The sequence below is a fragment of the Pelmatolapia mariae genome, linkage group LG8 (assembly GCF_036321145.2).
Source record: "Pelmatolapia mariae isolate MD_Pm_ZW linkage group LG8, Pm_UMD_F_2, whole genome shotgun sequence".
Taxonomy (NCBI): domain Eukaryota; kingdom Metazoa; phylum Chordata; class Actinopteri; order Cichliformes; family Cichlidae; genus Pelmatolapia; species Pelmatolapia mariae.
Window position 1 is genome coordinate 26,535,011 of NC_086234.1, and position 27,202 is coordinate 26,562,212.

General features: G+C 38.8%; 1 protein-coding gene across 1 annotated transcript; it reads right to left on the minus strand.

Annotated features, from left to right (window-relative positions):
- Positions 1-34: 34 nt before the first annotated feature.
- gsg1l2b (gsg1-like 2b) lies at positions 35-26,788 on the minus strand. The gene is made up of 5 exons (XM_063481697.1): positions 26,325-26,788; positions 25,324-25,371; positions 21,430-21,582; positions 6,385-6,496; positions 35-3,030 (listed from the first exon to the last, which is right to left on the minus strand). The coding sequence occupies exons 1-5, from the start codon at positions 26,623-26,625 to the stop codon at positions 2,730-2,732; spliced, it is 915 nt and encodes a 304-aa protein (XP_063337767.1). The 5' UTR covers positions 26,626-26,788; the 3' UTR covers positions 35-2,729.
- Positions 26,789-27,202: the final 414 nt, after the last annotated feature.

Genomic DNA, 27,202 nt, shown 5'->3' on the forward strand with positions numbered 1-27,202 from the left:
TGTATGAGGGCAGTGTTGGCTCGGCAATTTCTGCTCATTTCAAAGTTAGGCAACACCGCCATCTTGTGGTGAAAGCAAGGAACTGTGGGGTTAAAGCCCAGCAGAAAATATGATTAAAAACAACTTCTTTATTATGACATATGCTCCTTGATTGCCTTCAAATCAAATCTTTTCATAAAAATGTATTATTCATATTAACATATTAAGCTTAAAACAATTATCCACAAAAAAGCAACTAATGAACACTACACAAAAATGCCACTGTAAATAAGTCATGACATACTTGTAAAAACACAACAATCCATGCTTCAGCGTATACTGCAACCCAGGAAAGTCAAAGATAATTTAAACTCAAGAAGAATAAGCTGTCAGGTCATCTACGTTTACATTTCACTTTAAACAGAACAAATAAATAAGGTACACAAAGATATACTTTGAAATGCACTTAAATGACTGTAAGTAGCAACAATCCCAGTGTGTCAATACAAGAAAAATACCCCCATCATCAAGTAAATATTAACACAGAGAGCTTCAAAAGACGCGCGGTTCTCTCGCTGATGGGTTTTGGCAGTTTGCACAGACAGCTACATGTTTCCTCGAAAGCAGTTACTTTTTCAGAGAAACAGCACTGCCCTTATTCATATGTTGTGAGCGCAGAGCATGCTGCGTGAGCGGAGGCATGCTGCTGGAAGTAAAGGCACTCAGCGTGGCCTGCAGGCATCCTCCACCCCCAGAACCTTCTTGCTATACACCTTAAAATCATCTTGTGTTTCCATGTGTTAGACAGAGCAATGCTGCTACGGTTCCTCGATCGTGGTCGTACTTCTCGGTTCTAAAGACCTAATGCAGTGTGTTTGATGCCACTAAATCCCATTTGGTTTACATGTTTGGTTAGGTGTGAGGCAGTGTATCAATATATGGATACTGTCGGTCCAGCAATGTCTATTTACAGCTGAGTGAGTCATGGACACACGCAGCTTTAGCAACTTTGTACACCTTCATCAATAGTTAATCTTTAAAATTCAGCAACCCAAGACTCTTTACGCCTCACTGAACTAATTGTAGATGTTGGAGAAGCGATCAGATCACTGTCCTTTCTATGGAGCTTTTCTCTTGGCTTTTGTTAGGTTCCTCAGCTTCACCTTTTCTCATTTATACTAACGGCCACCATGGGGTGACTCCTACATGGAAAATAAGAACGACTGAAGAGCGGCCTCTGTACAGCCAATGAGAAAAATGTATCCTATTTCTCAGAGTAAACATTTCTGTAATGTTGCTAGTTTCAATAGATGATGATATTTTTTTTTAAATGTTGCATTTAAAATAAAATAGACAGTTTATATGCTTTGGGGCACAGCTAACCTTCATCCAGTGTCTTCAGGTTCTCATCAAATCTGAACCATGCTTGTTACGCCCCCTGATGGAGACGGCCAAAACACTTAGGATTTCAAAACATGATGGCTATGTCTATCTTTTATGAACGGGGAAGAACGACTGTGGTGGGCTCAGCGACTAGAAGTACTAGACATGGAAGGAGCTACATGTACCACTTGAGCATTGGTGTATGCAGAAGTATCCTAGTTATGTTTTGTATATGTTTTGGTTTCAGAAATCTGGATAAGGCTATAACTCAGTTTTAACAGGACAGCTATGTAGGTTATAGGGGGCTTGATTAGCTTTAAACAGTTGGCCTGAACCAACTGGATCCCTGTGGAGTCTTTTATGTATCATGTTCTGAATTTGATCAGAACCAGGATAAGATTCCAAATCAAATTTCCATGTACATTTGATGAGTTTTGAGGTAATAAACAATCACTGTGATCACTGAGATCATTGCTGAGGAGATGGCAAACCTTCATTTTGAATTTTACAGTAGTGTAATTAGCTTCAATGGCACATTTACTGTATATTGACAGTATATTTGTTGATATGCTGTGCCACAGCAGATCAGCTTTGACCATAACTTAAATGGTGAAAAGCTTTTTTTTCAGATTTTTTGTTGTTTTATCTTTTGTTTTATCACTACACAAATATACAGAATAAGTTCCTAGTAAATAGCTTCCCTGCTTATTGTGAAGGGCAAAATTATTTTCTAACAAAAGATGATATGATGATCTGAAAATGCAAGTTTGTTTTTTTTATTGACTTTTTATTCAAAGTAAGGTAAATAGTCTTCCTGCTAGAAACAATAATTGTCGTTGTAGCCTTGCTAATGACGCATGAATATAAAACTAAAACTGGATTAAGGATGTGTAAAAATCCTTAATCCAGGATTTTTACACATCCTGGATTAAGGATGTGTAAAAAACCCCAAAACCTTTAAATCTTCTGCCTTAAATATGAAGTTATTATGCTGAAAATATGTAACATCCTGCTGTGCTTTTATGGTTTTGGGTTCATGGCTGTCATCACCCGTCAGCAAGTATCTGTTGAACACAGTGAACCATTTGCAAATTAAACATCCTGTTGTAGTTCTCAGGAATGGTGAAGACCAAAACAGAGCTAAAATTAAAGCAAATGCCAGAGTTATGTTTATCAAGTGACCAGAAATATGCTTCCAAATTAGTGCTCTGATTTACGAATGCTAAATGTTGAACATTTTGGCTAATCACTTAAAATCCCCAGAGGTCTCAATCATGATCTCATTATCCTTAAAGTATTTACATCCTTGTAAGACACTGGACATGATAGTGACAGAATCATGTTCCAAAATGCTACACGCTGCTCGTCTAGCAGTATTCCTCTCCCTGTGGATCTGGCAGGTCATTGAGGTCTAAGAAGATGGAGGTGTTGGACAGCTTGCGTCCATCTGACGACAGGTCGAGCAGTTCCTCGGCAGTGCTCGGCACAGAGCTGATGTACATGTCCCACACCTGCTCCGGAGAGTCCAGCTCCAACAGCTTCTGCTTGATCTTCAGGTTCTTCTCAATGTTCCTGCGCTTGTGCTTGAACTCCAGGATGGTTTTGGTGTAGCGGTTGATGGTGGTGACTGAGGATGCCATGCAGGCCGTGAAGGAGCTCCATGCCAAACTAAGGAAAGAAACGAAAACACCATGAACTCCTTCATTTGCTCCATATTCAACACCTTTGTTCAGTTTTCTATCCTTTACACAACCTGAGCTATTCCTCTGATATACTAACATTTAAATCGTGGCCACGCCCAGTAAAAATGTCACATTCTTCAACTCTGGCACCTCCACTTCCTTACTTTAAATATTGATAGCAGACTAGATATGAAAAATGTATCCTCAAGTGAAAACATGCATAGAAACATGAAAAAATGATTTTGAAAACTTTATCTTGATAGAAAGTCTCTTTTATATAATTTCAAAACACAAAAAGCCTCTTTCCTCCAAAATTCAGTCTACTGAAAACAGGTTGTCATATTATTTTGATATCTTGGGAAAACAGTTACTTTGTGACAACATAAAATGTTGTCAAGGTAATTTTTTTGTCACGATCAAGTAATAATAATTATTTGACAAGTAAACAAAGGCGTTGCTTTGATTAGGGATCAGAAGACAAACAATAGCTAAAAAAATATACACGCCTGTTTAGATTACTTTCTAATATTAAAGTTATGAATTTTATTGCAGCATATTACACGTGTGCACTATTGTTTAAAAGTTGCTATTCACAGCTTTATAGACTAAAAGACTATCTAAATCTGTTTAATGACAGCACACTATGAACTTTTTAGCATAACGAATGGGTTTTCTGGTACAGAGAGGTGAGTCAGTAAGAGAAAGCATTGGATATACAACAATGGCTACCTCACAAAAACCATGTTTATAGATACAGATTAAATACAAGGAGGGAAGGGCAATTGGGAACAGGTGACTTTAAAGGTGCAGTATGTACAATCTCACCAGTAGATGGTAAATGGACTGGTGCTTATATCGCACTTTTCTACTTTAAGTGCTTCACACAACTTGCCTCATTCACCCAGTCACACCCATTCATACAAACACTTTTCTATGTTTTTCCTATGCAGGCGCCTTCTATCAAACATTCACAGTCTGAATGGATGCATCAGAGAGCAACTTCAGGTTAGCATTTTCAGGTTAGGGATCAAACCACCAACCTTCTAATTAGTAGGTGTGCTACTCTACTGCCTGAACTGTTTTGTTATCTCACTCAATTCAAGTTCATAAATCTCAGCTACACTGGCCACTGTAGGACAAAAAACTCTGTAGGACTGCTGGTCATCTGCAGTAAGTGTAGGGTGTCATTCTACTGTTTAGCTCAGCTGTCTGGCACACTAGCTGGCACAATGTTAGCTTAAAACCAGCTGCTGTTTTTGTTCAGCTGGCTCATTGTCCAGAGACGGTGAGTAAGTAATTGCGACAATATTGAGACTAAATAAGCATATTTATGAACCTTTTCATGTGTTAGAGCCCCGACTTCAGTTGAGGAGATAAAGCTTGAGGTAAAGAGGATGAGGACGAGGTGGAAATGAGGAAGAGACAAAAGAAGAGGAGGAGGACAGAGGCATAATGAGAAGGAAATGATAAAAAATATACATGTACTAATGCTAAATAGCTGGAGCTTGAAAGAGCTGTTTGTGATCTTCTAATTAAAAGGAACGTATAAGGCATGCAACGTATATCTCTAGCCATGAACATAAAGCACTATTATGCTACTGTGTCTACTGTATTCAAGACGGCGGTGCAAGATGGTGGCTTCCAAAAACTGGCTCTCTTTTCTATGTAATTTAGTGATTTGATCCTAAATTTACAAGAATGCATAAATTATGATATTTATGAGTAAAAGATTCTTTTTTTCTATATTAAATAACCACCAGAAATTATGTACTCTGCTGATAAAAAACTTTCTATGTGCTTTCATCGTGTTTTTGCAGAATAAAAGTACAGCCAATGTGAAGGAGGAATTGTCCTCCTGGTGGCGCTGCATCATTATAAAAACCCTGCAAAGCTGTCTGCTTTATTGAGGCATAATTGTTAGTTTAACAAGGAATAAACATTGAACTGATAAGGTTTAACTAGAGCCAAACCCATTTGTTGTCAGGCTGATGTTACTGGCCAATATTATCTGTGTGCTGATTTATCAACATTAGTATTTATAGTGATTGATAAATACAAATTAAAACCAGTAAAAGAAAGAAAGAAACACCCTTCAGTTATGTTATGAGTTGACGTTAACTGTAACTTCTGCAGCTCTGTTGTGTTTCTATATCTTTTACCCTGTGGCCTGTGTTTGTCTTTGATATTTGGAGTTGTCATTTTTACAAGTGGTACAGTTTGACCACAAGAGGGCGCTCTGAAGCTTTCCCACTAGCAACACAGAAAAAGAAAAAAAATATTGGCTAATCTATTGAAATGTTTGCCTTTCAAATCAAAATTCAATATCAGCTGGGCTCCAATTTTAGCACAAAACAAACAAAAGTTGAGAAAAGAACTGCAATGCATGGTTAAACAAAGTATTACATATTTCTGCTGTTCTTGTGTAATTTAAATTGATCAAAGATGAAATAACCAATGTGTAGAACATTTTACCAAATCATTTCAATGCTTTGGGAGGACAAACAAGTGAGGACTCAAAGGGCCAGGTGGTGAAACAGTGGGATAAGAGAGAAATTACTAAAAAGAATGTAATGGGAGGGAGCAGGGTAAGGAGAAATACAGAAAAGTAGGCTGAGAGCAACAGCACAAGAGACACAAAGAGAAAAGACTAAGCTATCTTGTAGAGTGGGCTTTTTCCTTTATCCACTTAACAAGCTCAGTTTTTGGACCTGTGATTGCAGCAGATGAAAAGACTGAAAAGTAGGCTACAACTGAGGTGCTGAAAGGTTCAGTCTGGCCCACAGATGGCTTTGCAAACTGTTAAAATTGCATAGAACCAAGGCATAATTTGTGGACAATTTACTGTACCAGGAGGCACAGGAACACAAAAAAACGCCCCTGTAAAAGCTCATGTTTGAAGTTTAACAAACTCACGTATTTGGCAGTGAGCAGAACATAAATGTTCAAATCCTAAATGTGACAGAAAAGGAGTTTCATGCAAAAAAACATCTTGCAGTTATGTCCTTACACATGGTGTTGGACATGGGAGCATGACAATGTGTAATTTATAGATGTGCTAGCTGTACAAAACTATGATTAGAAGGATCATTGTTGAATTGTCAGTTCACCGATTTTGCTACAAATAAATTAAAAAAAGATGTTAGAATTTAATGGTCAGAAAAATTCTCCAAACTCGGCTTGGAGTGACTCACAAACCTTGTTGATTTTTAGATTATACGTCCGAACAAAACCTTTGAAAGATTTCCAGAAAGTCTGGAGAATTATTGTTCAAGACCACTTTAAAAATGACAAGAATGTCTGGCTGCTTGGGAGCAAAATAGAAAGAACCAACATCACTCACATGTATGACCAGCTGTAGTCCCACGTCTGAGGTTTCCAGTCCTCTGGGCCCAGACTGACTGTCAGCTGGAAGGCTGTGGTGAACATCATGTGGGCTACCATCCCCAACAGACCTGGACACACACACGTACACAAACACTGATAAATCAATAAGCTTTACCCACACTGAGAGCCAAAGAACCTGCTAAGTGTATTTCTTGATAGTCACCACTTGATGGCAGTATTGCACAATGTAACACATGACGATGCAAACATGAGCAACCATATACATGTCAAACACTGCTATTACACAAAGTTTAAACCTCTAAGAACTCAATAAAAAAATAGAGCAGAAGAATCTTCTCTAACTACCTCTCAGCTATTTAACATATCCTTTGACCAATCCCAGGATATAATACCACAGGACTAACTAAAATGTTATTAAAAATGAGTATTAACGGTCTAATAAGTCAATAACACTGTCACATGGACTGATTAGTCATACTCTGCATTTGCTGAATCTGCATGCTTCCTTCACTACTCCTTTTACTGCAAGGGGTACTGAGCTACAGTGAGTCACTGTTTAAGTGAGTCACGCCGAGTAGTGCTGCTACCTACTGAATGTATTTCTTTCTTTTAGGGTTGGCAAATGATCACATACAGAGAGAAATATTACAGGAGCTGAAATTCTAACTATGTGGTGAGACTAGGCACAGATTCTCTGTTTCTTTACTTATTTCACACATTCTTAAAACAAAATAAATACATAAATAAATATAGGAAGCACAACCATACAATAGAAAGAAAAACAAACAGGAAGAGACCATCTGTTGGATGGCTTGTAGGATCACAAGCCAGTGATTCTTCAGACACACACAATATGAAAAATATTCTCTTATGTTGGTATACCACACATCATAAGCAGAGCTACAAAAACATTAAAAGACTGTGTGATAGTGGTGTAAACTGGGGAGAATGCCCCCCAGGTATCATCTCTCCAAGTACAAACCTGTAAAACCCGCATGTTGGCAAAATCTGTCTCAAGTCTTGCTGTCTTTGCAATGATCTGTGGTTTCTGTAATGAATCACATGATTCTTTTTCTATGTTAGCTCCATGTGGTTTTACTGTATTTTCATTAACTTTCCTTCTCTCTTTCGTTCTCACTTGTTAGCATCACCTGTGTCTTATTACCGTTCTCTCCCAAGGACTGAGTCGTTAAACATGTCGTGTTATAAACCCACTGGAGCAAAGGAGTTTAGCTCACAGTGGGTTCATGTTATCATTTAACTGGCAAGTAAAGCACTGATTTCCTTCTTTGTACTGAATTTGAAATAAAGCAGCAGAAACAAATAATTCATGAAAGAGAGAAAACTATTACATCAACTCTAAGACAAGACTTTACTAACAGCTGAAAAATCAATCAGAAAAGTCCAAGTAGAGCACAAAATAAAAATAAAACTGTGAGAAATAAACAGTGAAATGAAACTTTCAGGTGTACCAACTTTTCTTTGTCTACTGCATTATTATTTTCTCATTTATTCCTTAATAACCAGAAGAAGTAACAGCGCACCAAGGAACTGGGAACAACACGGAGAACTCTGATAAAAAAACGTAAAAAAATATTACAAAAGCTGCGGCATTTAAATCACACTCGGTTGTTCAATCTTGGCTAGCCTGTGACCCAGCAGGTGCCACTGTTTCTTATTCTTAGCTGACATGACTGGTACATGGTGTGGTCTTCTGCTGCTGCAGCCCATCTGCTTCAAGGTTCACCTGGTTCATTCAGAGATGCTCTTCTGCGTACTGCAGATGTAACGAAGGGAGCTTTGTTGCTTACTTATCAGCTCAAAGTATTCTGGCATTCTCTTCTGACCTCTGACATCAACAACACATTTTCTCCCAGTTTCTGACAATTCTCTGTACACCCTGGAGGTGATTATGTGGGAAGCACCCAGTAGATCATAGGTTTCTGAAAGGACCAGGTTGTTGCCAGGCAGACCAGCTTGCCTGGCAACAACAACCCTCCCACCGTCAAAGTCACTTAAGTCAACGTTCTTCTCCATTCTGATGCTCGGTTTGAATATCAGCAGGACATCTTCACCATGCCTACTTACCTGAAACCACTGGGTCCCTGTTACAGTGATGGATTAGTATTTTTGCCTTAACAAAGTGGCCACCGAGTGCATCTCATAAACTCATAAGATTCGCTCTGTCACACCAAACACATCATATCCTCCTTCTCTACATCCATGAATCCCAAACTGTCTGTCAGATGTACTCATTTCTAATCTTGTCCATCACTTTCAATGAAAAATTTAACATCTTCAGCTTCGCCACCAGCTCCCACTTTTGTCTTCATGTTAGTGCCACCATCTCCAAACCTTATATTATAGCAGACCTAACTAGTATTGAGTAACTTTGCCTTTCAGTTTTGCCATCCTTGTGTCACAAATCACCCCTGACACCCTGCCTGCTTTGTTTTCTTTACCTCTCCTCTGCACTTTGTCGGTGTTTTAAACCATTCATTGAAGAGAGCTTTTTGTTATGTTAGTGAGTAATGAATGTACTATTTTTCATTAACTATTAATTAATTATAAACTGGGTGTATTTTACCATTTTATTTGAAAACATGGCACAGCTACTGCTCCCAAAGCAACCTCTGTGAGCAGCTCCTGCTAAAGTAGGTATATCCAGGCCCACAATTTCCCATGATGACAAGCTGACTCACGAGGTGAAAACAATACCATCCACGGTGCTGCTGCTGCTAATAAATCTTGCAGTAAATTTCAGAATACAGCAGTGTTGGTGGAGTTATTTACTTTTGCACGTAAGCAGGCTTCTGCTTGGGAATAGGATCAACTAGTGCAATGAAAGACACGAAGGCATAAATATGGTAATTACAGCCAATCGCAGCGTGTTACTGTTTGTGAGATGAAGACCACGAGAGTCAAGGGGAAAATAGAGAGAGAATTCATTTTTCCCTAAACCCTGTTCCCTTTAAGCTTCTGTTGCTAGGCATGCTCAGCTCAAGGCCAATATGCAATTTACAAGGAAAACAACAAAGGTTTTTAACTAATTGTAATTTTTACACTACATTTGAATCAAACAGTTGAGTTACACCAGCAACACACTGGTGAAAAACATATTTTGAAGAAACATTCATCCATCCATTTTTGGCTGCTTATCTGTGGCTGGGTTGTGTTGGCAGCAGTGGAGCAGAGAAACCCAGCCCTACCCTCCTACCATTGTAGGAGGGTAGGGCTGAATTTCTCCCAGCACTGCCTTATTCTCATCTGCCTTTAATCCTAACTGCACTCCAGTAAACATTTAGAAAAGCTTCTAGCACAGATGCAATGCACCCCAATAATATAGATGTGGTGATTTATGATTCCAATATTCTGATATATCAGGTGATATTTTTTCTTTTAGACACACAACAGGAAAATAGATTTCCCTATAATTTGGTGTTAACAACACCCAACATTCGACCCCTGGTGGATTGGAGTGTTTCTCCTACATTTCTCCTTTTCTTTCTCCTTTTTTTTGCGTTTAAAATTTTCATTTATTGGCCATTATAAATGCTGTCGCTAGCAGATCATCAAAAAAGCTAATATTAGCTTTTAATATCAGTCCTCCTATAATACTGATATTATTAATTTGATAAAATACATCCACAGACAGAACTATATATAGCAACCTATAAAAGGACTCAAAACTGCCTTGTCAAAGTGTCCTCAGGGTCACATTCGTCTCGAAGATACGTGTGAGTCATTGCAATACAATAACACACACACACACACACACACACACACACACACACACACACACTAGACTAAACAAGGTAAAAAAAAATTAGCCATGCTGTTGCTACTGCTAGCACATGAGCTGTAGTTAGCAAACAAGCGACAGTTAGCTTACTTTGTGAATTGGCTGAAGTTTTTTTGTAGCTGTAGCTTTTTTTCTAGCCAAATGATTTTAAAAACCCAAACAGTAACATTCTGTTAGTTAGACGCGAATCTGAGCAAGTAAAAGTAAAGCTATGTATCTTGGGCAGCAAGTTAGCTTTCCAACTAGCTTAAGATCCATGTAGAATACATGAAAATACGAAAGGAAAATGATGGATAAGAACATGCACAAGCTTTCCTAACTAACTTAACTTTTTTCAACTTTGTTAAAATTATGAAGTTTTTGAATGTACTATTAATAAGAGATAATAAAGCTTTATACTCAGAGGAACCATTAACTGGATGCAGCAGTGCCTGCAACAAACATACTTTTTGTTCGTTCTAAACAAATTTACTCTTTAGTTTTTGTTTTATTAAAAAACATACAAACAGTTCATTAATAGCGCAGTACAGTGTTTCACCTTTTATGATGCTAATAATGAAAACTCTAGCCACGAAAGAGTCTTTCTCTATTATGCATATGTTATTTATTCATACTGCGTTTTTTTGCTCTACTTTTTAAGCAACTCTTTATTATCTGGGCATGTTTGCAGGCTAAATGCCAAAAATTGAGATTAAAACTAGAAATTAGAAAAAACTAACAGATATAGACAACACCAACGAATGACATGCTTGCTGCCATTTGTAGTTCTCCCACATTTGCAGTGTTAAATGTATTAGAATATAAGCTGTTTAGCATCTTGGTATCATTTCCTGTTACATCTACCAGTTCAGCTTCCTGTGTACTTCAGGCATAGTTTATTTACAGTAGTGCAAACATATCTGCAGGATAAAATTTTCTGCTGTGGCAAATGTGAGAAAGGACAACTGTGAAAAATATTCCAACCTGATTTTGTGTAAAAAATGGAAAGCAGCAAAGGTGTTAAAATTGCCTATCTTTGTGTAAATCATATTTAATATTTTTTTTTCTTTATGAATGGAAAAGATGGAAACAAAAAGCACGCTCTGACTTTCAGCAAGATGGATAACACTGATGGGAGATTGTACTGAGCTGGAGAAGCTAGTAGAATAAAAGATAGCCCAGACATTACAAGACATCTCCTATTTATTTACACCCTTTTCATTATGTGAAGAAATCTCATGCTCAACAAGCGTGTTTTCATCCTGTAATAGGACAACTATTGTTTGCTGGAGGTTTCAGCAGCCATTAACTGAGTCCAATCCATATATACCAAGAACTGGGTGGAAAACGTAAAGTAGAGATTAGCAGCATCTTCCACTTATCCGGTATACTCTTTGTCCTTTCATATTCTTCCTGTCTCTTCCCCTCATCTGCCTCTTGCTTGGTTTTCTGTGCTTCACTTCATTTATTATTTTCATCTTTGCACCTGATTTTTTTGTGCTGGATTTTGCCTTGCCCACAAAACAGCACAGGAATAAAAAGCTACGGATTTGTAGCCTACCAATCCGATTACCACATAAGCCCCCCCCCCCTCCACAAATCCCTGGGCCGAACATGAGTGCACCAGATTCAGTACCAAACACCTAAATTCTCATCTCATCCCTATCAGAGCTCATGTTTATTCCTCAAGATATGACAGTGCTACATTATCATAATGCTATGCAGATCAGAGGCAGCCGTGCATCAGGATGAGTGGAACAAATTGCAGTTCCGAGTCTCAGCACGTTCTGTCATCTGGAAATTATGCTTGTTCTCCTAACACAAGGTCACTTTTTTCCAAAAGAAGTCAATACATGCCATTGAAGGTTATTTATTTTTAGTGTCAAAGCACTTAACATGGACAAGCAGCCTCAGAGATGAGACGCTTTTGATCCAGTTCAGCCGTACAACATCGAGAAAGCAGTTTAGCCTAATCTGTGCTGCAAAGCTCTCTCACAGCCAACAGGGGGCACCTAGATTTTTTTAATCTGTTTTGTCATTGTGCACAAGCTACAACTGAAGTCTGACACTAAGGATTATTTGTCCTTTATCATGCTGTTTGGAAAATGACTATTCATCCAATGTACAAAAGGTGGTTGAGCTTTTAATCCTGCGTTTAGGACTGCATGAGAAATCTGTCATACGACAAAGCGGATATGAAAAAAGAAAAAATACATATGTTTTTGTGGCTAATACAATACCGGTCACAGGACATATGTCAAACTTTACACTTTTTATTTTTCGGCATGTCAGACCTGTCAAATTGTAGCTATACAATATGCACAGCAACAACATCAAACTGCAAGTAGGGGCATGTCATTAATCTGCAATGCTCTCATGTGAAAGATTATACACAAACAATATGCTTTACTCAAAGTCACAAACACACGAAGAGCAATGAATTGTTTTTTTCTCTCTCGTGGGGCATTATGCCTCGTCTAATTCCAGTCGGCTGAAGAACAGTCTTTTTCTGAGTATCTGGTCAGAACATCAGAAACAGGATGTCACAGTGTGATTTCATACAAAAACACAGCAGAGTTATTTTAGTACAGACCGAAAAACATTTATTGTTGAGAGACATTGCGCAACATATTCCCTCGTATTGGAATATTAGTAAATAATAGAACCACAATACCAAAAAGTTGGAATAGTGTATAAAGTGTAAGTAAAAAAGAATAAACCCAATTGTTTAAACTGATAAATAATATTAGCTTATTGTAATTTAATGGCAGCAACACGTCTAACAGTTTGGTACAGGGCCATGTTTACTACTGTGTAGCATCCCCCTTTTTTAACACCACTGCCCTAATATTGTCTGATATAGTATTCTACCTAGTCAACAGTGTTGGGTCTTTTTTGTTTTATTTTTCATTTTGCAATGCTTCAAATGTTTATAGGTTGAAGGTCTGAACAGCTTCACTCTTCTACTACAAACCAACGCTGTTTTAATATCTGCAGTATGTGGTTCATGAGAAATATGGCTTGCTGAAATGTGCAAGGACTCCACTGAAAAAGTCAGGAGGATGTGGCATCAATGTGTGCAAAAAAAAAAAGAATTTCAAATTTCAATTCCTCTGACTACAAGAAGAGAGCATTCACAGGCATCACAATTTTACACTGAAGATCATTATTATGAAATTTTCCCACAACTTATAGACACATGTTCTTGAACAGTGGGACTGGGGCAGCATGGTGACATGGTGGTCAGCATTGCTGCCGCACAGCAAGAAGGTCCTGAGTTTAATTCTACCATCAGGATCAGGACGGGGTCTTCCTTTGTCGAGTTCGCATGTTCTCCCTGTGTTTGTGTGGGTTCTCTCCGGGTACTCTGCTTCCTCCCACAGTCCAAAGACATGCACTTAGTGGGGTTAGGTTAAATGGAAACTCTAAATTGCCCATAGGAGTGAATGTGAGTGCGAATGATTGTCTATGCCTATGTGTTAGCCCTGCGACAGACTGGCGACCTGTCCAGGGTGTACCCTGCCTCTTGCCCTAAGACAGCTGGGCTAGGTTCCAGCGACCCTGAAAAAGGATAAGCAAAAGCAAATGGATCGATAGTTCTCCTCATCTTTACATTTGAGAAACTGCCTTTCTAAGCTGCTCTTTTTATATTAAATTATGTTGGTTAAAACTCTTTTGGACAGTTCTTAAGTCTTTAAGAAGTCCCTCCTTTTTTCAAACTGGGTAATACCAAAGTACAACCTTGTTTTCAGGTCTTTTTTAAACTGTAACTCCAGGGTATGTGCTATTTTGGCTAAAGAGGATGTTTTTTGTGTTGAAAATGTAACAATAAGGTGTTACATCATGGGTAATCAGTGTATTAAAAAGAGATTCATATATATCTTGTAGTTATAAAATTGGAACATACCCAGATTGTTTGACTGACAGTGAAATACTATGTAACTTTCACTGCTTAATACAAAACCAAATTTCCACTTGGTCAGCTGCATAACAGGTTGATCTGTACTCAGCCAATCAATGAGAGGGACGATGAAGAAGCTGAAACAGGATTACAGCGACATAGCCAGGCTGTTCCATCTGTACCACACACACATTAATGTAATAGCAAACTGCAGTAAGGGTTTTCTTTAAGTTAAAAAACTGACAGTAAAGTGGTCTACAATTGGAAAGACGTACAGATAAATGGGTTGTTGTCTTTCTTAGCTTCTTTACAATGTAAACAAATAATTTTGTTTCAAGGTGTTTCAGATGTTTTCATAGTGGGTTGTGTCTTTAGTCATAGTGCATGTTTTGCTGCGTTCCAAATGCCTCTGAACTTGGCTTTCCAAAAAAGAAAAACAGGATTTGCTAGGTAGATAAGCTAGTTAGAGCCATTCATGTATCACTAGCAATACAACATAATACTTTTTTGCTTTTAAAACAGCTGGAGCACATTCATGTATAGAGCCTGGTCAGTGCTCTGCATATGGCTTGTTTAGTCAGTCACACATACACAACATTGTCTCCAAAAGTTGATTCTGTTCATCTGGACGTAGCGTTTTGTGGGAGAAACGTCTCGTCACTCATCCAAGTGACTTCTTCAGTCTCAGCTGACTGCAGGTTTCCCCAATCTTATAAACAGTACATTTGCATAATGACTGAAACCAGCCCACTGAAGGAACAATGGGCTGGGAGGTCAGTTCCTTAATCATAATTATGCAAATTCCCATGACCATTGATCAACAATCACTGACCAAAACCCACTGATCAACAACCACTGATCAAAGCCCACTGATCAATGGCCATGAGTACCATCCACAGAGAGTTGGGGAATGGCTGCAATCACAGCATTGTAAGATGGTGAAAGATGTACCCTTAGGCCCCCTCCTCGATTCAGAGATGGTCTTTCCATCCATTTAATGTAATGTAATGGCTTTTTAAATGCCAATTACTTGGGCATTTCAACACTGGAGTCTGGGGGGGCTGACTCACATATGGATCTAGCTTCAGTTGGCCATTAAAGGAACTGCAGATTTTGGCACTTCTGATTAGCTTAATTTGTCAGTCTCAGAGATTCCCATTTGGAAAGGAAATAATAAAGTCTCACAATTCACAGTGATGCACAATCCACAACGTCACAAAAGCAAACTGTCAATATGATTAACAAGTGACAAATAAAAAATCAGGTAAATCTTTGTTATCTTTCCCATCTTATAACATCCTTGCTACAACGTTTTAAACCGTCACCAGTTTTTTAAACTGACAATAGGTTTGGAGGTCCATTTTCTCACTTGAGCCTATGCCAGGCAAAAGATGGTCACCTGAACTCATATTCTAAAGGCTTGAGCAGAGTGTTAGTACTGTTGCCATCTTGGTGATTTTAAAATGAGGAGTGAGAAAACTGATAACCAGAGGAATATGTAAGGACTTGAGTGTTGCATAAACTGATCAGGAAAATTCTTACTAAGGTCAAAGGAGCTGAAGGCTGTTTTTCCATAGACTTCCATATAGCTTGATGCCTTTTTGAACATCCCTCCCTGCTGGCCATTAGAAATAATGTATGTTTAAGACACTTGCATCCATCTTTTATATACAGTTTGTGGTGATTTGTATGTAATGGCAATGTAGGTTTGAAGTCATTGTGATTACAAGCAGGGTGGGGTGGTGCTGATGTCATGACGATAAATACGATGCATTACCCATATCACTTTTGTACAAATCTATTTGAATGAGAACTTTCAATTTGCTTTTTACTTCTTTTTTTGTAAATATTCCAGTTTAAGAAAAAAAAGTAGATAGGTCATTCCCAGTTTATTCATCTGCAAAAAAAAGAAGAAGTCATATAGGATTAAGAAGGCACCTAATACACGATATGAAGTTTTGAGGACACTTAACTAGTAAGACTATAGCTCCGTCATTGCTTCATATGCCAACAGGATCAAAAGAGAACTTGGGTTACTCTGTACTTACCCTAAAATCAAAGCAACAGTCAGACTAGGGGAATCCAACTCTAACTTCAAACTAATCAATATGTAGCCTCAGGCTCACCACATATCCATATATGTCTCTTGAATGAATTTCTCTAGATCTTCTTGGTCTCTTAAAGTTTTTAAAAACTTTGCCTTCTCATCAGGGGCCTTCCTTCACAGACATAAAGCTGGATTCTTTGAGGAAGACAAATATGACAGAAAATTTGATCCAAGCAGAGACAAAAAACCTCATTCTTGCACCAATTTCCTACAAAATACATTTCACTAAAACAGACTATTTGAACAAAAGCATCAATCAAAGCAATGTCTGTAGATCAAAGAAGTAAAGTTCCTTTAGGTTTGAGCAAACGTAATATTTCCATTTTTTTGTAATGCTTTTAGGACACTGCTCTGTATCCACATTGTTCTTGATAGAGACTCTCCTTGTCGTGACCTTTTATCAAAATGAACAGATTTTCTTTCCTACAGTAAGAAAGTCAGTATTGGGCATTAAAAGCATTTTAAAACACCTTTTATTCTGGTTTTACTGGTGATTCTATACATGCAGTATTTATGTGACCACTGAAATTACAGTTAATTTAGCTAATTAATTAAATTAGGTTTCAAGATGTCTGCAAAGTTACAAGCTTGAAGCAAGGAGAAAATGTTATTGTGGATCTGACTTATATGTTTAAGTGAGTCATAGGTAAATGTTAAGTGGCTTAAAAAACAGAAAGTAGACTAGAATGACAATGAGTAGAAAAAGCAGCCAATGTCCACAGGGAAACTTTGAAAGACCTTCAGAAAGCCTGGAAAACTATAGCTCAGGATCACTTTAAAAAATTACTGTTAAGAAACTAAATCGTTGTCAGTATGGATCTGGGAAGGTCAGGAGAGAAGTACAACAGTGAGTGTCTACAACCATCTATGAAACACAGGGCAGGCTTTGTCATGGTTCTGTGTTGGGGATCTTGATAAAACTGATAAAATTATGAACACAGAAAAGTGCCATCAGAGTTTAATCCACCATGCAAAACAATTTGGAAAGTATCTGATTGGTTTCTTTTTTCAGCATGACAATGAAACACAGAACAGAAAAACACAAAATGAACACTATCAGTCATGGATTTGCCTTCCCAGTGCCTGAATCTCAACATTGATATTGAAGCAGTGTGGGATCATTTTGACAGAGAAGTGAAAAAGAGGCAACCAACATCCAAAGAAGTGCTTTGAATGTCCTTCAAGAAGCCTGGAGAACTATCCTGAAGTCTACTTCAAGTCTGTTTCACTTAGAAGAAAGTTTGAAAAACAGTTCAGACTGTTTATATATTGTTATCATACAGCACACACACACACACACACACACACACAGGCACACGCACACGCACACACACACACACACACACACACACACACACATATCTATATCTATATATATATATATACATCACGAAGATGGCCCCAACTGGCCACGTGCTCAGTGAATACCTCAGGCAGTAGAAACCCAAGAAAGAGGAGGAAGGCGAGGAACCATCATGGAAGGACAGGCCCCTGCATGGTATATACCACCGGCAGATAGAGGAGGTGGCTGATATCCAGAAATCCTACCAGTGGCTGGACTGTTAGACAGCACAGAGGCACTAATCACAGCAGCACAGGAACAAGCTCTGAGCACAAGATCCATAGAGGCTGGGGTCTATCACACCAGGCAAGACCCCAGGTGCAGGCTGTGTAAAGATGCCCCTGAGACAATCCAGCACATAACAACAGGGTGCAAGATGCTAGCAGGCAAGGCATACATGGAACGCCATAACCAAGTGGCCGGCATAGTGTACCGGAACATCTGTGCCGAGTATGGACTGGAAGTCCCGAGGTCAAAATGGGAGACGCCCCCAAGGGTGATGGAGAATGACCGAGCTAAGATCCTGTGGGACTTCCAGATACAGACGGACGAAATGGTGGTGGCTAACCAACCGGACATAGTGGTGTAAGACAAACAGAAGAAGACGGGCGTAGTGATTGATGTAGCGGTTCCCAATGACAGCAACATCAGAAAGAAGGAACACAAGAAGCTTGAGAAATACCAAGGGCTCAGAGAAGAGCTCGAGAAAATGTGGAGTGTGAAGGTAACGGTGGTCCCCGTGGTAATCGGAGCACTAGGTGTAGTGACTCCCAAACTAGGCGAGTCGCTCCAGCAGATCCCGGGAACAACATTGGAGAGCTCTGTTGAGAAGAGCACAGTCCTGGGAACAGCTAAGATACTGCGCAGGACCCTCAAGCTCCCAGGCCTCTGGTAGAGGACCCGAGCTTGAAGGATTGACCGCCCGCAGGGGTGAGCGGGGGATTTTTTTTTTTTTTACATATATGCTGTATGACTACATGTTTCAGTCTCTGCATGTATTTCCCGTTTTCCTCATAATATATCAAGAAATGAGCAGTGCTCAAGACTTTTGCACATTACTGCATTTCGGTTTATGAATGGATTAAACAAATCCAACACAACATGCTAATTTATGACGTTATGATGTTTTAGGCATATTTCAATAAAGCCAGACTAACTGTTCACTGCTGCCTCAGGTCTTTAAATTAAGCAATGCTAAACAATATGTGTCTCTAGCCAGCGATGAGAAGAGTACTGATTCTCTCATGTCACTGACATAACAAAAGCTGGTAAGTGTGTTTCACAAAATGCTAACATATTTTGGGTGAGCTGTGCATCAAGTATAGCATCAGTTTTACTCCAGGCCTACAAGAGGCTTTTCTATAGTCTAACTAGAACTGCCTGTAGTTAAAGACTAGATACAGTACACACATATGTTACAACCTTTAAGCATTAAATAAATTAGTCAAAGTGTGGACCTGGTTGTACAGGTTGTACAATTCTTCAGCCTGTAGCCTTTTCAGTTTTTTTAAAAACACATTTTCTGAATTTGACCTGTCAAAGCAGCAAAAAGCTGTGAGTCACTGTCGTGGAGTCGAGTATCTTTCATTGCTGAATCACTGCCCAGAGTGTGGTGGTCGGGATCATTTTCACAGAGTGGATTAGAGAGAAGGTCATTGTTAATTCCTCCACCGAGAGAGGGAGGCAGACTGCAAACCGGCTGGAAATCTTTTCAGGGGCTGAGAGGCTACAACTGGCCTGAATATATGACTGGATAAATGCCAACAAGGAAGCAGAACTAAGGACTCAGTGGTTTTAAAGTTAAACAGAAACAGAATAAAACCAGTATATATCTCAAGTGTTTGCTATAGTTTTCTTACAGTACTTGTCAAAAGTGTATATAAAGCTTGGATAAACGTTCCTGCAGTGAATGTTAATTTTTATTTCGGGGTCCTCTACAGGGCATGACTTTTCAGTTTTATATTGGCAAAGAATGCGGTGACTTTATGGACAATCAATGCAATACTGTCACTATTCATTTGGTGCATTGGTATGTTACCAAAATCAGGTGAAGTTACAGGATGCTGTCTTTTGTGCATTATATAATGCTGAAAAATACATTTTTGAGTGCACAGGAGCTGCCAATGCCTCAACAGGACCTAATAAAATTTAATAGTAACCTTGCCATTAATGCTAATAAGGGAGGTTAAGAAAGTTTCACTTTGGAGTTTCAGATTCTACAAAAATACTCAGTTTGTAGAATCTAGGGAAAGGCCCTTGTCCACAAAAAACAAAATGTGGTTCTTGATAGTTTTCCACATTTCAGCACTATAGCAGTCCATAAATATTCTGTTTTTGCAAACACTTGCAAGGTAGGCTAACTTCCTCCTCCTTAAATAAATATAAACTTAATAGAGTTGTAAAAAGTGAGTTGTAAAAAGGAGAGCATGGCTTAAACCACGACAAAAACTACAACTGACTGAAAAATGTCTCAAATTCAAATTCATATGCTCTTCTTCATAGTGCAAGTTATTAGCGCATTTGATAACAAACCTGGCTGTCAAGTCTCTTAGCAATAATCAAACCAGAACACCAAAGAGACCACGATCCACCACAATTCACAGGTTTTTGGAAAGTCGGAAGTACAGAAAAACAGGACAGCCATCAGTTCTAACACCTCCCATTTGAGCCCCAGCCTACCCAAGCATGCAGTTGCCTCCATGAACTAATCATACCCTGTCCTTGTCCCTTACATTGAGTGCATGGCTGACAGCTCCTCCATCATCTCAGATTCTTTCATCATCCCGTGTACAAAGATGACATCACAACCCCTTAATGCAGAGCTAAGTATAAAAAATCTGAATTGTCTGCTTTGGTTTTGATCTAAAGCTCCAGATTTCCTCCAATGTCCTTGATCTGTCTTACTACTGTTTACCTGAAGAGGGGTAAATTCTAAAACACCTCTTTTCCCCCCCTCAGGGCATATTGTTACACTCTTTCGGGAGCTTATGAACTAGATGGGAAAAACTGCCAATGTATATCCTCATCAATATGCATGGAAGAAATCAGGTGAGAGGCACAACAGTGACTGTCTAAAGTCAATTGTAAAACATGGTAGAAGCTGTGGCTGCATTTCAGCCAGTGTTGCTGGAGAACTTGTCAAAATTACTCAATTAAACATTGAATGAGTTGAATGAATGCAGAAAAGTACTGTAAGATTTTGGCCCATCCTGCAAAAATCATCTGGAAAGCACTGGATTAGCAATAGCTTCTTCTTTTTTTTTTAAGTACGACAAATATCCAAAATAGTTGCAATAAAAGCATAACTGGATATGAAAATCAAACAATGGAACACTATCAGTTATGAACTGGACATGAGTAATAGTAATGGAAGCAACATATCAGTTTATATGTGACAAATGGAAGACAAAGACTCCTGGAAGCAGCATCTTTCTGATTTAAATTTCAATTCTTTCTTTTACTGACCAACGCTGTCTGAGCAGGTTTTGGTTACAAACACGTAGAAAGCAGAAGAAATCTTAAGCCAGATATTCAGTATCTGCTACCCACATATGATTGGCTACACTGAAAATCCTCCCTTTAACGCAAGAGGACAACAATGAGTTCTAACTTTGGAAGCCAGTTAACCTAGTTTCAAGGTTTTCCAGTTGACTTTTGGGAGGCTATAAGACTCACTAATGGCAGCAACATATAGTTATATATAGTATAGTTAGTAATATGTCCAAATAAAAGCTCTTCTCATATAAAGTGGAAAAAGATACTGACAACAATCACAGTATCTGTAATCTTTTCATTGGAGAGCACAAAACAAACATGAACAAAAATAGCACTCACTGAATCACAACTATTTGATTTGATGCTTTTCACTAACTTGATGGCAAAGATGGTAATTATATTAATGCTTCTCACCTGACAGCACAGTGAATATGGCGGCAAAGGCATTGAGCTTGAGCCCGTCGATGACGTTGCCGATGTGACACACTTCTATGGACATAAGGATGCCTCCGGTGGCCAGCAGGAGAATGTAGAGGCACTCTGCAACTATGCACAGCCACAGCACACCTGTGAAAACAGTTTGTTATAGCAAAGTAATGGCCAAGAGGAAGAAGACAAAAAATCAAGTTGTGTGGATGGTGGTGTTGAAGTGTGACGTCGTGGTGAGAGAGAAGGGAAATTGGGGCGTGAGGGAGAATATGGGTGAGCAAGGGTGAAGGAAGGAAGCAGAGACGTGAAAAGGCAGAGGAAGCGGGGAAGAGTGAGTGGAGTAAGGTGCACCGGCAACCCCATCCCCCGTATCATTAACCTTCACAGTCAGGGAGAGGATATAGAGCATGATCTACCAAGAGACGCAGAGCATTCTGAGCTGGAGTCTATATACGTGTTAGGACAAAATATCAGCGGATTTAAAAACCTGTCAGTGTAAGCTGTAGTGTAATTGCATATATCACCCAAGGGCAGGCAGTTAGTGTGTGGTTAATTAATCATAAGGTGTGTAATAAACGTAACATGCCTGTTACCCAAAATATCCCTGAATGAATTACGGACAGAAATACGTCCTTCAGCTAAAAAGTCTTTTTCTTGCTTGCTTTAAATTGACTTCAGTAAAAGATTTCTTCAGTTTAATTTAGGCAGGTGGAAAAGATAGAGGCTTTAAAACACTGCAATTAAGCCCCTTCCATAGAAATGTTTCTTTGTTTTGCTATATTCTAGTATTTTAATCATGATGCTGGCAAATGGTTTGCAAAGAGATGGATGCTCTAAACTTGTTGTACAGAGACAACGGTACAGGCTTCTGTTTAAAGAGTCTGGCATCCAAGTTATTGTTTCAGACGCTGAAGATCTCTTTATACGAGGATCTATTTTGTCTTTGCGGCGAGGCTCATATGGAGTTGCCTGGTTACAGATTACTAATTTGCTGCCCACATCTTGTATTTATGCAGCATTTTACATGTGTGCACACTGTTAATTGTTTGCATAGTTAAGGAAAAGAAAGAAGCACATGTGTAGGAGGGATTAAAGGATAAAGATGGCATTTTTTATTGAATTTTCTTCTTTTTGTATAAAACAATTGAATGAAACAAAGTGTTAGCCTGCCATCGTCTGAGGGAGAACCTCAATCTTTCAAAACAGGTGTCATTTAAGTGTTTTTTCTTATTTTAAGACAGCAATATTTTTCTAAAACAGATGTACGCTGTAGTTTTAAGGCACTACAGTTCTTTGTGTTACTGAAACATAATGAAATAAGGCATTTTTGGGGATCTGGTTTAAGTGGAGGAGTGAGCTATAAACAGAGGTGGGTAGTAACTAATTACATTTAGTCAGTTACATTTACTTGAGTAAGTTTTTGGGGAAAAAAATACTTTTAGGAGTAGTTTTACTACACTGTACTTTTTACTGTTACTTGAGTAACATTGTTATGAAGTATTGCTACTCTTGAGAAAAAATTCTCTACTCAGTGTGAGTAACTTCACTGAATGAATAATAAACGTGTTTTAACCAAAAATGCATGAGACACAGACACAAATCTACAGTTTATGTTGAAATGAGACTTCTTATTTGTTGTTTTAATGTTGTTCTATCTGCTGAGTCTGTTGTGCCATTTGGAGAAATAAAGTAACACCATATACTGTCACTGGAAGTATTCTAACATATATTTATATTAACTTCTCTAAATATTAGTTTAATAATGAATTAGAAAAGTGTTTCTTCTGCTTAGATTTATTATTTTGTAATCATGTTATGTTCATGTTTTTTTGCTTTTCAGTCTTTAAAATTTGCACTAAACTTTATATTTTTGTCTGTCTGATTATCTCATTTTTAAAAATTAAACCAGATGTTATGATCAGTTACTCAGTACTCAAATAGCCTTTTTCACTAAATACTTTTTTACTCTTACTTGAGTAATTTCTTGGATGGCTACTATAGTAAAACTATGTTGAGGTAGTGCTACTTTTACTTGAGTACAATTTTTTGGCTACTCTACCCACCTCTGTCTATAAATGACACAAAAAGGAAGATTTCTGACAGCAACTACAACTGAATCAAACCCTCCCAAAAAAACATTGTTGTCAGTTTTTCTGGAAATAAAGAAGCAGGTTGGGCACAGTGGAATAATCAAGCTTTGGATTTACATTTTCCCCTCTCTTCCCCGCTGGTGGTCTAGAAAATATTCCCATTTTTTTATGATTTAAAAAAAAAATCATTTTTTTGTTTTGCTAAGTCTGGTACAATACGTATCTTCTCTGTCATGTCATACTGCCTCCTGACAAATATCATAAACTGAACTTTTACTATAAAATTCTGACTGAGAAAACAGAATAAGAAAAACTACTGAGTATCAAACATAATATACATAATATATTCACTACGTGCTAGCTCTAATTAAAATTTAGGAGTTGACATTTTGGGAAACATTTTTGACCCTGTGAATGTGACCCACAGGAGGATCTGCTTAATTAATGGCGCTGTTGGTGCCAGGAAATATAGCACAGATATTTTTCTCTTCTGCTTGGTTTACTTTAGGACATTAATAAATAGGACATAAATAGTAGCTCATAGCAACTTGCTTTCTTTCCAACAGCCTGCAGAGGGTTACAGCAAGAAGTACAATTGTATCTAAGTCCATGAGAGCATAACCCTGCTTCCTACTTAAAAATGACATCAGTTATTAGTTTCCTAATGACTTCATGATCTTAATCACGAAGTTTAATGTGCTATATTGCAAGGTTTTGTTCATTTTTCTATGTCAGTCTCATTTGGGGTCAAAACATTACATATGATTTAGGGTGTGGCTATTTTCTGATTGACAAGTTGCTGTTTCAAGGGGGGTTAGTGTCTGTGGGCTCTCATTCACACTCACCCCTTGTTTTTCATATTGGGTTGGAAAAACAAAAGCAGGAAGTTAACAGAAAGATTATTTTGTGGCTATGGTAGTTAATCAACCAGTGTGTGACATCATGATGACTGTTTCCAACCTCCACCCAAGACCCAGATGTAGCTTAATCCCCATTTTGAAATGATACGAGAATATGAGATTGACCATTAGAAAAATGCATGTTTAACGCACTTCCCCACTGACTTTGACAGACCCAGAGACCGAGATCATCTTCCATTTGTACTCTGTGTGCTAAACACCAAGAATGCAACGAGAGGCAGATTTTAGCACAACAGCAGCGTTCGGGGCACTAATTAACTGGGAGAAAACCACGTGGATCTGATTGATTTACTGTTTTGGTTTCTTATTGCCTAGCAGCAGCACAAGCGATTAGGTCATCCACAACTCCATGGTGTCACCAATAGCTGTTGATTTTTTTTTTCCAATATAGGATAATTATGTGAGAAAAAAATCTGGGGTGGAACCTGACTCCCTTTCAAATGACAGGAAGTCAGTGCTGATGAAGAAGAAGATGAAGATGAAGAAAAAACTTAATACGCTTGGAGGCCTAAAGAAGCTTAAACAAATGTCTAGAAAAAAATATCTGAAAGAGGGTCAGTGGAGAACCAAATGACTTTGGCCAGCATTTCATCACACTGACAAAATTACTGAAACGTCCACTTCAGATTCATCTGCTTATTTAGAGTCACAAGAAAGCAGCCATACAGATGACAGAGATCTTTGGGTTATTTTAAGCCTTGAGATGACAAAACTGATAAAGGACATCACTCCTATGCGCAACTTCCCGCTAGTGCGACTACCCTGCTCTGATTGACTGAGAATTTTGCCATGTCACTGAAACAGTCTTTATTTGCATTTATTTACATTTTATATGTAAAAAAAAACAAACAAAAACCAAAAAAACTTACCTCTTTCATTTGATGGTGCAACATAAAGGAAATTTCTGCAATTCTCACCTGTAAAAGAACGTAAATTAAACATTTAATTCATGTACCAAGCTGATAGCATGTTAGACTTCATATGTTTTCCCTCCATATTCCACAAAGATAAAGTTGCGATGTAAAATTTTAAAGAAAAAGTTCCAGTCAGTGATTATGTAGTAACAAGAACACCCAACCCCCCTCACCCCCTCTTAGGGTGTCACAGTCTTCTGCCTGAAATGCAGCGTGTAGCTGTGTGCTGGCCAGAAATTCTACTGTCAGTGCAACAAATGCTTTTATGGTGGTCTGCACACAGACACGTAGTGCTTCGCTCAGCCGGCTTTTCTGGAACTGTCTCTTAAATCAGTCGAACAGCTTTCACACTCAGTGATAGAAGAACCACTGAAGCAGGTAAAATATACCTTTAACCTTGCTTTGCTCATGTTTTTGCCCGTAAAAACTATTCCAAGAATCATTCAATTAATCAACATTACATATATTTAGTTTGCTCTTTTCAGGCTCCCAGACATGATTATTCCATTGTCTGCTTGTTTAATCATGAATATTACTAAATTGTGATTAATTAGCGTTTTATTCATGTATTTGTGTTTGCAATTTAAATGTCTTTGCGTATACTGACATTACATCCTGAACCTGAGTTTATATAAATCTGGCTATGAACTTCTCTATCTGATATCCTTTGAACAATGGGCACAAAAACCTGTTGGTTAAATATAATACTTATTGTCAGATTATGACTTTCTGGTGACATTTCCATATCATTTTCTCAGTAGTTTCCGAGATTAATCCCCAAACCCAGTCCTTGTTGATGTGGAACTGAATGTAAAAGTCAATGCATTAAAATCCGGACTTTTAATTTTATTTCATCCCAGCTGGAGCAGCACGTCTCCCTCCGTGACGCACCTCCTCAGCGCGCACAGCGGTCCCGCCGTCAGTCCGCCGTTACTTCAGTAGAAAACCAAACTTACCGGTCATGTTGATGTTCTGCTCGCAGGAGAACCAAATGCCGGTGTGAAACTTCCTCAACACGTACTTGTCCTCCCCGGTCTCCCAGATGTACTGCACCAGCCGCGTGTCGTTGATGTTGGTGCTGTTGAACCTGATGCAGAAGGACTGCTTGGTGGTGACCGGTCCTGTGCAGAACGGCTTCACCACTTTCCGTGTCCCTTCGCACCAGTAGCTGGTGGTGAGAGCCGACACAGCCAGGAACAAGGCGAGAAAGTTCAAGGTGAGAGCCAACGATGCTCTCCGCCGCCGGTCTATCCCCATAACGGCAGAGGGAAGAAGTAAAGACGCCTAACTTAATCCCCCGCCCTGCGTGACACCGGATTCTGGTGACTTCTCCTCAAATCCTCATAATCCCGTTATTCCCATTAATATCCTCGGCTAATTATCACGGTACATCTGGCTCCTTCAGCGCGCCTCTCGCTTCTGTTTCTCCACAGCGGCGGACTCTCTCATTTTGTAGGTTTTCTCCCCCCACTTCCATCCTCCACCCCCACACACACCCGGCGCACTCCCCCCTCTAGCTCTCTCACACACGAACTCTTCGGTGTCGGAGCTCGGGGCTCATTTGTTCCTTCTTGGTCCCTTTTAAGAATTATCACCACACGCCACAAAATGTCATAAAAATCCCCCCCAGTATTTTTGTTTCTTTAACGGCTACTTTTCCCTTGATCATTTCTGATGTTTCCAATGAACAACACAACAGGATCTGACTGTGTACCATGCACTCAGAAAAAATGGATGTCACAGTCATTTAGCCAGTGTTTTTACACTCATTGTCTGATCAGAGGATGCTTTTATGTTATTACTTTATTTCGATAACTCACTTTTGTGTCGGTTT

Bases quoted from the DNA above. Each gene is read 5' to 3' on its own strand.
- gsg1l2b (XM_063481697.1), bottom strand. From the start codon at position 26,625: ATGGGGATAGACCGGCGGCGGAGAGCATCGTTGGCTCTCACCTTGAAC. The intron at 25,372-26,324 runs GTAAGTTTGGTT...GTTCTTTTACAG, and splicing joins GCAGAACATCAACATGACCG to GTGAGAATTGCAGAAATTTC. The intron at 21,583-25,323 runs GTAAGTTTTTTT...CTGTTTTCACAG, and splicing joins TGCACCATCAAATGAAAGAG to GTGTGCTGTGGCTGTGCATA.